Source organism: Gekko japonicus, unplaced genomic scaffold, assembly GCF_001447785.1.
Source record: "Gekko japonicus isolate JY-2015 unplaced genomic scaffold, Gekko_japonicus_V1.1 scaffold3084, whole genome shotgun sequence".
NCBI lineage: Eukaryota > Metazoa > Chordata > Lepidosauria > Squamata > Gekkonidae > Gekko > Gekko japonicus.
Window position 1 is genome coordinate 72,067 of NW_015176071.1, and position 12,636 is coordinate 84,702.

At 49.4% G+C, this 12,636-nt stretch overlaps 1 protein-coding gene across 1 annotated transcript in view; it reads right to left on the reverse strand.

The window, feature by feature from the left end:
- Nucleotides 1–12,636, reverse strand: part of MYO7A (myosin VIIA) — a gene marked incomplete at its 3' end in the record, with an annotated part of 151,777 nt that overhangs the window by 70,960 nt on the left and 68,181 nt on the right. The window contains exons 16-18 of the mRNA XM_015426720.1: nt 11,178–11,336; nt 5,956–6,048; nt 1,776–1,870 (exon numbers count right to left, since the gene is read on the reverse strand). Of these exons, the coding sequence (XP_015282206.1) occupies nt 1,776–1,870; nt 5,956–6,048; nt 11,178–11,336 (347 nt within the window). The remainder of the gene's footprint in view (nt 1–1,775; nt 1,871–5,955; nt 6,049–11,177; nt 11,337–12,636) is intronic.

Here is a 12,636-nt window from a genome sequence, read left to right on the forward strand (position 1 = left end):
GGAAGTGCCGGAGGCCCCCCCCCCCCCCCCCCCCGCCCCAAAACAGTCCAGTGGCACCTTTAAGACCAAGTTTTATTCAGGTAGAAGCTCTCCCTCCTCTGCGAGGACAGATCTGCACGTCCCCCCCACCCCAATAACTAGCAATCCAAAACAGTCCAGTGGAGCCTGAGCGGTGGATGTTGCTTTCTGACACACTTCCACTGATGTCAGGGGGTGTGGCACATGCAAATAAGTTATGCTAATGAGTCATGCTAATGAGTCATGCTAATGAGTCATGCTAATGAGCTCCTGCACCTCTTTTTCTACGAAATGACCCCTGCACGGCAATTTAAAAAACCAAACAAACAGCATTTGCTAGATCGGGGGTTCCCAACCTTTCTGAGCCTATGGACACATCTGGGATTCTGACAGGATTTGTGGGCACAGGAACAACATGGCTGCCACAAAATGGCTGCTGCAGGAGTCACCAGCCACAAAATAGCTGCCACAGCTTAAATTCAGCGACGCGGCGTGGATCCTTGTGCTGTGGGGGCAGCTGCTGCCAAAGCAACATTCAAGAAAATCTGACCAGCCAATCAAATCTCCAGTAGCCAATCAGAAGCCTTGATGGCAAAAGCCCTATCTGGCCCCGCCCACTTCCTCAAAACATTTGGCGGGTGCCATGGGCACCACGTTGGGGAACCCTGTGCCAGATACTGATTTTTTAAAAATAACATCTGGAATGTAACAGCTGTGTAGCATGGAAGGTGATGTCTTCCCAATAATGGATCTCTACTGTCTTGCCTGGACTCCAACTTTGTTCTGCTGCCTCAGACCAACACGGCTATCCACCTGAATCCGTCCCAGCTTGAGAACATAAGAGAAGCCAACGTTGGATCAGGCCAATCGCCCATCCAATCCAACACTGTCCTGGCCCCACTGACGGACCTCCTGGTGGCACCTGGTGTTTTTGGCCACTGTGTGACACAGAGGCTGATTTCGCATGAAAGCCGCCTCGATGCTGCGCCGCCGTTTGCCCCGATACTATGGGTCAATTCCACACCCAAAGCCGCGGGGCTGCCTTTGACCCGCGGCTTCACCCGATTCCCTCCGCAGTTTCGTGAACCTAAAAAAACAGGATCACGAAACTGCGGGGGAAATCGGGCGAAGCTGCGGGTCAAAATGCAGCCCCGCAGCTTATTATTTATTTATTTATTAGTTTGATTTATATCCCGCCCTCCCAAAGGCTCAGGGCGGCTCACATGCGGCAAAGCCGAGTGCAAAATATAATACAGCATACAATAAATACAACATTTAAAATCACAATAAAACATTTAAAATCACAATAAAACCTTCCAATGGTACGGTGCTATACCTATATTAATCCTCCAAGATGGAAACAACCCCCCCAGATTTGGTGGCCAACTATCTCAGTAGCGTGGTCTCCCACTACGCTGTCTCGAACTTCTGCCTGGGCCCACTCGCCCCCATTTTTATAGGGCAGCCGATGACTTGCCACCTCGGTGGTAAAATAGTGGCGGCGGTGGCTCCTACTCGAACGCCTGGCGGAAGAGCTCCGTCTTGCAGGCTTCGGGTGTGAAATTGACCCATAGTATCGGGGCAAACGGCGGCGCAACATCGAGGCAGCTCTAGTGTGAAATAAGCCAGAGTGTTGGACTGGATGGGCCATTGGCCTGTGTCACACAGTGGCCAAAAATACCAGGTGCCGTCAAGGAGGTCCACCAGTGGGACCAGGACACTAGAAGCCCTCCCACGGTTCCAATCGCCCATCCTACCTGTCCTTAAATCCACGGACCACTTTCTGGATGAGGATCACTTTGTCCGTGATGGCCTTGTCCCTCTCGATTTCCAGGAGCATATCATGGTGATCCTGAGGAGAAAACAACACGGTGAAGTACCCTCTAGATATTGGTTGAATGGCCGGAAGGAGGGCACACAGCAAATGGTACGAAAATGTCAGTTCTGGCATTTCACAATGGGATGGGAAAACACACGGGTCATGGGGTTGCCATTCCCCAGGTGGGACCTGGAGATCTCCCAGCAACTGATCTTCAGAGCACAGAGATCGATTTCCCCGGAGAAGATGGCTGCTTTGGAAGGTGGACTCTGTGACATTATAGGTGCTGTAATGCCTATTAGTTGAGCTGGCTTTAAAAGGGGATGAGACAAACTCCTGAAGGGTACACCTAGACAGAGATACTAGACATGGTGACTAAGTGGAACCTCCATGAATGAGACAAACTCCTGAAGGGTACACCTACACAGAGATACTAGCTATGGTGACTAAGTGGAACCTCCATGTTCTGAAGAAGAACAAGAAGAGGAGATTGGATTTATACCCCATCCTTCACTATCAAAAGCTGCCTCAGAGCGGCTTACAAACTCCTTTCCCTTCCCCTCCCCACAACAGACACCCTGTGAGGTAAAAGAAGAAGAAGAGATTGGAGGATTTATACCCCGCCCTACTATGGCTTGCCCAAGGTCATCCAGCAGGTGCAAGTGGAGGAGTGGGGACTCAAACCCAGTTCTCCCAGATTAGAGTCCGCACACTTAAACACTACACCAAAAGAAGAGATTGGATTTATATCCCGCCCTTCACTACCCAAAGGTGTCTCAGAGTGGCTTACAAACTCCTTTCCCTTTTTCTCCCCCCAACAGACACCCTGTGAGGCAGGTGGGGCTGAGAGAGCTCTGACAGAAACGGCTCTTTTTCAAGGACAGCTCTGACAGAACTACGGCTTGCCCAAGGTCATCTAGCCAGGCGCAAGTGGAGGAGTGGGGAATCAAACCCGGTTCTCCCAGATTAGAGTCCACACACTTAACCACTACACCAAACTGAGGCAGCGTATCTTTGAATACAAGTGCTGGGGCACAGCAAGAGGGAAAACCTTGGATCAATACCCCTGGAGAAAATGGCTGCTCTGGGAGGGGGAGCTCTATGGCATTATTCCCTACTGAGGCCCCTCCTCTTCCCCAAACCCCGCCCTCTCCAAGCTCCACCTCCAAATCTCAACAAATTTCCCAGCCCAGAGCTGGCAACTCCAACGTGGGAGCTTTTTCACATTTCAAAACAAAGCCTTTGCCAGCTCCTGAATTCCAACGGGATGATGAAACAGGAAGGACGGAAATAACCTCTGTCCCCCGTCTTATCGACATGTCTGGGCACAGATACAGATAGGTTCGCCATTTGCCTGGGCTGCCCGTGGCCCCAATCCCCCACCCTCAAGAAGTCAAGGAAGGAGAGAGAGAAAATGACTGGTAAATGGCCTTCATATTGACACTCTAGGAATTTCCCCATGTCTCTAAGGTTTTTACCATAGAGAGAAGGGGAGATTCCTAGAGTGTCACCTGGAAGTGATGCCACATCTTCTCCAAACTCCACCATCCCTCTCCACCTTCAAAAACTCCCATCATTTGCCAAGCTGGCAATCCTAGATATAGAATGCTTGCGTGTTTGCCCCAATAGGATCTCCACGGGGCTGTGTTAGATTAGAAAAATGAATGAATCCCCCAGTACCACCTGAAGTAAATGCTCACACAACTGTTTAGGAGCCAGGTCTGGTTTGACCCTAATTCTTACACTTCTGCAATGTAAAAATAAAATTTTCCAGGCCTCTGAGTTTTAATTCAGATAAAGAAGTTCTCAGATGCCAGAAGGTTTGCAAACACTGAATTAAGGGGTTTTTCTCTCTGCCCTCTAATTTGCTTTCTTTTCCAACCCAACAATGATTCAACACACTCAGGCGTGCCCTTTTGAACTGCTCATTTCCCGATTTCCTGTTTGAGCAGCTGCAGAGCTGTGATAACGCTCACTGCACGGAATTCTGAACGGTTATCTAAGAAATAGATGAGGGGCGCATTTAAAAATAAGCACACGGATTATACCGGAACTACAATAAATAGAAAATCTGATCTGCTGAAGAAGATGATTTCTCTAGAAGCACAAGTCTCTATATGAGAGGTGTTACCTCCTTAGGGAACCTCTGGGATTCATGGGGGGGGGGAGGAGGAGACAAAGAAGATGAAGAAGAATAAGAAGAGGAGATTGGATAGATACCCCATCCTTCAGTTTACAATGTCCTTTCCCTCCCCCACAAAAGACACCCTGTGAAGCAGGTGGAGCTGAGAGAGCTCTTTCAAGAACTGCTCCTAAGAGAACAGCTCTGAGAGAACTTGTAACTGACCCAAGGTCACCCCAGCAGCTGCACGTGGAGGAGTGGGGAATCCAACCCAGTTCTCCCAGATTAGAGTCCATGCTCTTAACCATTATACCAAAGATGAGTCAAGTATGCAAAAGGTGTGAGAAGCAGAAGTGGTCTGCCATTGCCTTCCTCTGCAGAGTCTTCCTTGGTGGCCTCCTATCCAAGTACTCACCCTGATTTTCTTCTGAGATCGGATGAGACTGGGCTATAACATGCCGCCTTCCCTCAACTTATCCTGTATAAGATTCAATGCTCCCTCTAAGCTGTGAAGTCCTGTGAGCCAAAATTCCACTTTGTGAGCTACTGGCATTAAAGCAATTTGGCTCCTGCATCAATTAGTTTGCTCTGGAGCCATCCCTTCCTGAGTGAAGGCAAAAACATGAGAGCCAGAGGCTAAAAAACTGTGAGCTAGCTCACACTAATTCAGCTTAGAGGGAACACTGGTAGCTATGTTAGTCTGAAGCACTAGAACAAAGTTTTAATCTAGTGGCACCTTTAAGGCCAACAAAGTTTAATTGTAAGCAGGGCTTTTTTGGTAGAAAAAGCCCAGCAGGAAGTCATTAGCATAATAGGCCAAACCCAACAGCAGAAATTCATTAGCATATTAGGCCACACCCCGACACCACAGATCATTAGCATGTTAGGCCACACCCCTGTGTTACTAGAAGTGTGGTCATCCAGCCACACCCACCTTTTGCTTCTTATTCTGTTTACCTTGTTTGTTGTCAAAACCCAGGGCCTTTTTTGTAGCAGGATCTCCTTTGCATGTTAGGCCACACACCCCTGATGTAGCCAATCCTGATGAGTTCCTGCTGTTGGGTGTGGACTATTATGCTAATGAGTTCCTGCTGGGCGTGGCCAACTCAGGAGCCAGCCGGAACTCCGTTCCTGTGCGTTCCTGCTCAAAAATAGCCCTGATTGTGTGAGCTTTCGTTTGCATACACATTTATGAAGCTTATAGCCAGAATTAAACTTTGTTTGCCTTAAAGGTGCTACTGGATTCAAACTTCATCCTGTATAAAACAGCTTAATTATACGTTCCTGTTAGGGCTGCCAAATGCAGCCGGGGGGCGGGGATTCCCCCGCTTTGGACCTCCGATTACCGGCGCGCCGGAATCGGGGCCCGGGGGAAACCCCACCCCCACGTGCGCGTCACCCGGAAGTGACGTCGCACGCTGGGGGCGGGGCCACGCGATTTGAGGGGAAAACAAAGAGTTTTCCCCTCAAATGGCAGCAATTTGAGGGGAAAACTCTTTGTTTTCCCCTCAAATCGCGTGGCCCCGCCCCCAGTGTGCGACGTCACTTCCGGGTGACGCGCACGCACGTGCCCGGGATCGTCCGGGAGCCCCCCGCTCCCGGACGATCTGAATTTGGCAACCCTAGTTCCTGTGCCTGGTGGATATGACCAGCCGGACAATCCCATCCTAAAAAGATGTTTTCCTGTCCATTTCATTTAGTACTGTGGTGCCAATGCTGTTTCTAAAGGATGGCGTGTCTGAAAACACCCTCCATCTACTGCTGAGACATTATTGAGCACTTGATGAAGTAATATCTTCAACTGCTTCAAGCGCATTTGCATTTACAAACTGTAGAGTTTCTAATGTGATGCTATGCCGGGTTTTGCGTTATTCTTTTTATTCTAAGCCACTCTGAGGATTGTATAGGCACAAAAAACAAGATATATAAGTAATTAGAATGACATGTTTCCTAAGGCTGGGTTCCAGCTGGTTCTGGGGACAAGTTGCTCTCCTACCTTCAGGAAAATCTTTGTCTTGCCAATCTGCCAGTCGTCATCCTTGCCCAGAACAGCTTCCGCGATGCGCTGGCACGTTCCGCGCAGATCTCCCTAAGGAAGAAAGAGATGTGTGGGAACTTTTGTCAACAGTTCCTGAGAATTACGGCTACCTCGTGCCTTGACTGGACAGATGCCTTAGGCTCCAGTGCCGATAATGGTCTCCAGCAAGGGGGGGGGGGCTACAGAAAAACAACCATTAGAATCACCTACAAATCTGTAGTCAAAACGCACTAAAGGTAAAAGTAAAGGTTTCCCTTGCTCGAAAGCCAGTCGAATCCAACTCTAGGGGTGCGGTGCTCATCTCCGTTTCCAAGCCGAAGAGCCAGCGTTGTCCAAATACGTTTCCATGGTCATATGGCCGGCATGACTAGACACTGAGGCGCACAGAATGCTGTTACCTTCCCACCGAAAGTATTTATCTACTTGCAATTTCTTGCTTTCAAACTGCTAGGTTGGCAGGAGCTGGGACCAGAGATGAGAGCTCACTCCGTCATGTGGCACTCGGGTCTCGAACTGCCAAACTACTGACCTTCCAGCCTGCAGTTCAGCGTCTTAACCAATGAGCCACCGCAGCCCCTCAAAATGCACTAAGTACATGCCATAATAATTATATAGGGACCAAAATCAACAATTTTACCAATCTCATATATATATTACTGTAGAATCACAAATGTTGTAAAGAGTAATTAGCAAAAAGCGAGTGGTAACAAACTCAAGCCCACAAGAAGTCACAGCACATCTCTGAAGCAGCAGACTTCTTTCATTAACAAAGCAAGCACACAATAGAAAAGCATTGCTTATATAAATTCCACAAGGTAGGGTTGCCAAGTCAAAATTTCTCTGGAGCGGGGAACTCCCCGCTGGAGTCTGGAGGGTGGCTGGAGTGCGCGCGCCGCACGCACGTCACCCGGAAGTGACGACGCCTGGCACGCTGGGGGCGGGGCCACAACCATCCGAGGGAAAACCATAGAGTTTTCCCTCGGATGACAGTGGCCCCGCCCCCAGCATGCCTGGCGTCGTCACGTCACTTCCAGGTGACGCGCACGTTCGGGTGGGGTTCCCCCTGGGGCCCGATCCACCGCTGGCGGGGAACGGGCCTCTGGGGCGGGGGTTTCCCCGCTCCCTGGGGGGACTTGGCAAGCCTATCACAAGGCCTTGGACTGAAGTCCAAACATCTCTATATTGTGGCTTGTAAAAAAGATAAGATCCGTCCCAAGTGGAAACTACACAGTTCTGGATAGTTGGCGTTTCGGACCTGTTCCTTCATCAGGTAAATCAGGTAAGTCTTCATCGACATGCAGTGAATATACATGTACAAACAAGGTCCCGATCAAAATATTCCAGTTAGGCTCAGCTCTTTATCGTTTACAAGTCAGAATGACGTCTTGGTCCCTGGCACGCAGATTTCCTCTCTGCGTGTAAAACAGTACAGATCGATCCTCTCCAGATCCATCATAAGCAGGTCATTTGATGTGACGGAAAGTGCCGTCAAGTCGCAAGCAACTTATGGCAACCCCGCAGGGTTTTCAAGGCAGGAGAATAACAGAGGTGATTTTGTCATTGCCCGCCTCTGCATAGCAACCCTGGACTTCTTTGGTGGTCTCCCCTCCAAGTACCAACAACCCTGCTTGGCTTACAAGCAGTGTTCCCTCTAAGCTGAGTTAGTGTGAGCTAGCTCACTGGTTTTTAACCTCTGGCTCACGCATTTTTGTCTAGGCCCGGGAAGGACGGCTCCAGAGCAAACCAATTTATTCAGTAGCCAAATCGCTCGCTCACAACTTTAATGCCAGTCGCTCACAAAGTAGAATTTTTGCTCACAAGACTTTGCTTACAAGATTTGATTAGACTAGGTTAGCCAGGGCTATTCCGGTCAGGTTTAAAGGCAAACACCACAGATGAAAGCATGAACAGAAATTTAAACAAACTGAGTTTGAGAGTCTTGCTTTCCTGAGGTTTGGGAGAAGAGATCGTAATTTGGATACCTGCAATCTAGGCCCACAAGGTTAACATTTCACGTGATTTGAGACCCTCCTCCCAGGATGCAGTGACGAAAAAGGCTAATGCGATCTTGGGGGGTAGCAAGAGAGGCATAACATGCAAATAGCAAGATGAGATAGTCCCGCTGTACGCTGCATTGCATCTGGAGTCTTGTGTGCAGTTCTGGGGACCTCACTTCCGAAAGGATGTGGACAGAATGGAACAGGTGCAGAGGAGAGCAACGAGATCGGGGGCCTGGAGACCAAGCACTGTGAGGAAAAGCTGAGGGACTTGGGAAGGTTCAGTCTGGAGCAATGCTCCCTCTAAGCTGGGGAGTCTTGTGAGCAAAAATTCTACTTTGTGAGCGACTGGCATTAATGTTTTGAGCGAGCGATTTGGCTACTGTGTAAATCAGTTTGCTCTGGAGCCCTCCTTCCTGAGCTAAGACAGAAATGTGTGAGCCGGAAGCTAAAAAACTGTGAGCTCGCTCACACCAACTCAGCTTAGAGGGAACATTGGTCTGGAGAAGAGGAGGTGGAGCGACGACGTGATTGCCCAGGAAGATTCTGCAGAGGAAGGGAATGGTAAACCACCTCTGCTTCTCACTTGCCTTGAAAGCCCCCTGCTGGGGTCACCATAAATTACCTGCATTTTGATGGCACTTTACATTTGACAAGAACCATGTACTTTATTCCGAGTTCCTTGGAGCAAGGACAGAAAAAACATGGCACAGAGAGACAGAGAATATGCTCGAGGCAGCTAGTAAACAAAAAATCGTAGAAGCTGCATTACTTCAACACAATAGAAAATGAAGTGGCTCCTTCCTCAGCTGACAGAAGCGGATGCCTCGAGCTGCCAACCTTAAACAAAGGTTTCTTCAAAAAAAAAAATCTCATTAGGCAAAGAATGAACAAACATTCACACGGAGGGTTTTTCTTAAATTAAAACGTTACGATGGGGGGGGGGGAGAGAACTGTCTTGATATCGCTCTCTGGAGGCCACCAAAGCGAGAAGAGGATATGTATGGCCTGTACAGTTTTGACAGTGATTCATTTGAAACCTGGTGTAGGAGGAGAGTTTTTTGGGATAGCGTGGACCGCCAAAGAGACAAATCAGTGGGTTTTAGATAAAATCAAGCCTGAAGTCTCCTAGAACTAAAATGATTAAACTGAGGCAGGGGTCATTTCCTGCAGGAGCGCACAGGAGCGGAGCTCCGGCAGTAAAGAGCCCAGGGGGCGGGCACATGCAACAAGCCCCACCCCCTGCTCCCAGCAGCCCTCAGTCAGAGCAAGAAGCAGCCAGGTAAGTTGCAGAGCTCCCCCCGCCCCCCTGGTCCAAATCAGTCCAGTGGCACCTTTAAGACCAAGTCTTATTCAGTTATGAGCTCTCCCTCCTCCACGAGGACAGATCTGCATGTTCCCCCCCAAATAGCTAGCAATCCAAAACAGTCCAGTGGAGCCTGAGCGGTGGGTGTTGCCTTCTGACATACTTCCGGTGATGTCAGGGGGTGTAGCATATGCAAATAAGTTATGCTAATGAGCTCCTGCACCTCTTTCTCTACAAAATGACCCCTGAACTGAGGTCACTGTACTTTGGTCACATGATGTGTGCTGTCTTGGCTGGCAGCCACAGGGACCACACACTGGGAGCTTGTAAACACAGTCCAGAATCAAGGTCTGTCAGAGCCAAAAGTCAAAGAGCCAGAAAGTCAATTCAAGGCTGCAGGGACAAGGAGCGGCTGCTACACACATGCCAGAGCAAAGTTGCTGCCACGTTGAACCAGCTGTACGGAGTGCTTTTGAGCAGGTCCTCCCTTCCCTGGGAGTTGAGTCTGCAAAGGCTTACAGCTCTTCCCTCTGCCTCTGCAGGAGCTGGAGTCTGGCACTCCTTCTTCGCTCCTGCATAGTCAGCCTCTGGTGTGCCCTATGTCTGGGGCACTCAGGAGAACTAGTCAAGGAGTCTGGCCTTGGGGTGTTTGCAACTGGGGGTGCTGGGCCAGGCTCAGGATCAGCCTCTCCTTCTGGCTGCACCTCCCGTGCAGCCGCTGGGGACTCTTCCTCCTCAGGTGCTGTTGGGGGTTCTTCTTCTGGGCTGACTCCAGAGGAGGCTGGGCTGCTCCCTGCCTCTTCCTCATCTGAGGAGTAGTCAGCCTCAGCAGACCTAGGACCCACGACATTATGAGAAGACAAGATTCACTGGGAAATACAACAGTGCTAGGAAAAGAGATTCAGGTGGGTAGCCATATTGGTCTGAAGCAACAGAACAAGCAATAGTTAGGAGTGGGGGAGTTAGTTGCCAAGAAGGGCTAGTTAGAGTCAAGATGAATGAAAAGTATAGCTATGATTGGATTAAAGCAGTTGGTAGGACCTGTGAATAGCAGCAGATTAACATACAAATAAAAGAGTTGACAAGCAGATGTGAGAACTAAGTTTGAGTCCAGTGGCACCTCTAAGACCAACTAAGTTTAATTCTGGGTATAAGCGAGAACTGACTGACCTAGCATGTGTGGTGTGATAAGAACCCAATATCTCTGTTAAGCCCTGGGGGTTCCATTGTCCTGAGTGTTGTAATAACTTGTAATTGCAAAGGGATTTCAGAAACAGACTGAACTGCTTTAGTCCGATCTTAGCTATACTTATCACTCAGTTACTTATTCATCTTGACTCTAACTAGCGCTTCCCGGCAACTGACCTCCCCCCTATATGTGAGGCTTCAGGAGGTCTGTTTCAATGTATCTGAGGGAGTGTGCGTGCACACGAAAGTTCATACCCAGAATGAAACTTTGTTGGTCTTAAAAGTGCCCCTGGACCCAAAAACTTTGTTCTAACGCTAGGAAAAGTGAAAGGCAGCAGGAAAAGAGGAAGACCCCCACATGAGGTGGACCGACTCACTCAAGGAAGTCACACGACCCTCAGTTTGCAAGGCCTGAGCAAGGCTGTGAAGGACAGGACATTTCAGAGGTCATTCATTCATGGGGCCACCACAAGCCAGAAGCGCCTCGATGGCACACGATGCACACTGTTTATAGTACACCTTGCCATAGATAGCTAGTTCCTATTGTTCTCTAATTCTGTAATCCTAACTGTATTGCACTGGGTTGCCATGTGCCGTCCAACCGCAGCGCTTAGATCCTGTGATCCGCTTTGAGTGTCAGCAAGAAAGGCAGACTACGCATAAAGTAAGTAAATAAAGAAGAGGCATACCTGCTTATACGCTGGCTTAACCCCCGGCATGAGGACGCGGTACCTGTCCACAAACTCCACAAAAGTGTAGCGGATAGGGTAGCCGGCCCTGCGGATCCGGATGGTCTCCATCATCCCCGAGTATCTCAGCTGACGGACGCAGAGCTCCCGATCGAACAACTGCAGAGAGGGGGAAAGGAGCCTTTGAGATCACCGGTGGAGCTGAATGGGACAGGAGGATCCATACAGCGGCCCTGTTGCTCACGGCGAGGTGTGTAAATGTGTGTGTGTGTGTTGCGGTACATAAATGCAAGAAGTGGGCAAGAGGAGCTAAACCATACTCCCCCCCCTCACACACACACACACACACACACAATCCTTGCTTGGTTCTATCGCTTTAAGGATTTTGCTTCCAGCTTGAAGAAGAGATTGGATTTATACCCCGCCCTTCACTCGGCGTCTCAGAGCAGTTTACAATCTCCTTCCCTTCTTCTCCCCACAACAGACACCCTGTGAGGTAGGTGGGGCTGAGAGAGCTCTTTCGAGGACTGCTCTGGAGATAACAGCTCTGGGAGAACTTGTGGCTGACCGGAGGTCACGCCAGCAGCTGCGAGTGGAGGAGTGGGGAATCAAATCCAGTTCTCCCAGATTAGAGTCCGTGGCTCTTAACCACCAATATCAGAAGGCGACTGGGTCAGAAGTAGGGTTTCCAGGTCCTCCCAGCCACTGGTGGGGGAAGGAACGTAGGGTCAGTCACAAGTTCTCTGACAGCAGTTCTCTCAAGGGCGGTTCTCTCAAAGCTCTCTCAGCCCCCACCTACCTCACAGGGTGTCTGTTGTGGGGAGGGGAAGGGAAAGGAGTTTGTAAGCCGCTCTGAGACTCCTTTGGGGAGAGAAGGGCGGAGTATAAATCCAATCTCTTCTCTTCTTCTTCTTCTGTTCAAACTAGAAGGAGTTCCTGCTGGGTTTGAACACTGTCAGTGTCAGGGACAGAGCGAGACTAACTCCCATGGTTTGGGAATTTCTTTTGAAAACAAGTCGCTTAAAAAAAGAAGAAGAATGCTGTCTCGAGGGCTTTTTTTTGTCAGGAGACCAGCTGCAAATCAGGCCGAGGGAACCAAACGGCCAAAGTCCAAGCTGAGCTTAGCAAGCAGTCGAGACTTCTTCTTCTTTTACCTCACAGGTTGTCTGTTGTGGGGAGGGGAAGGGAAAGGAGTTTGTAAGCCGCTCTGAGAGTCCCTTGGGTAGTGAAGGGCGGGGTATAAATCCAATCTCTTCTTCTTCTTTTACCTCACAGGGTGTCTGTTGTGGGGAGGGGAAGGGAAAGGAGTTTGTAAACCGCTCTGAGACTCCTTCGGATAGTGAAGGGTGGGGTATAAATCCAATCTCTTCTTTCTTTCTTTCTTTCTTTCTTTCTTTCTTTCTTTCTTTCTTTCTTTCTTTCTTTCTTTCTTTCTTTCTTTCTTTCTTTCTCTCTCTCT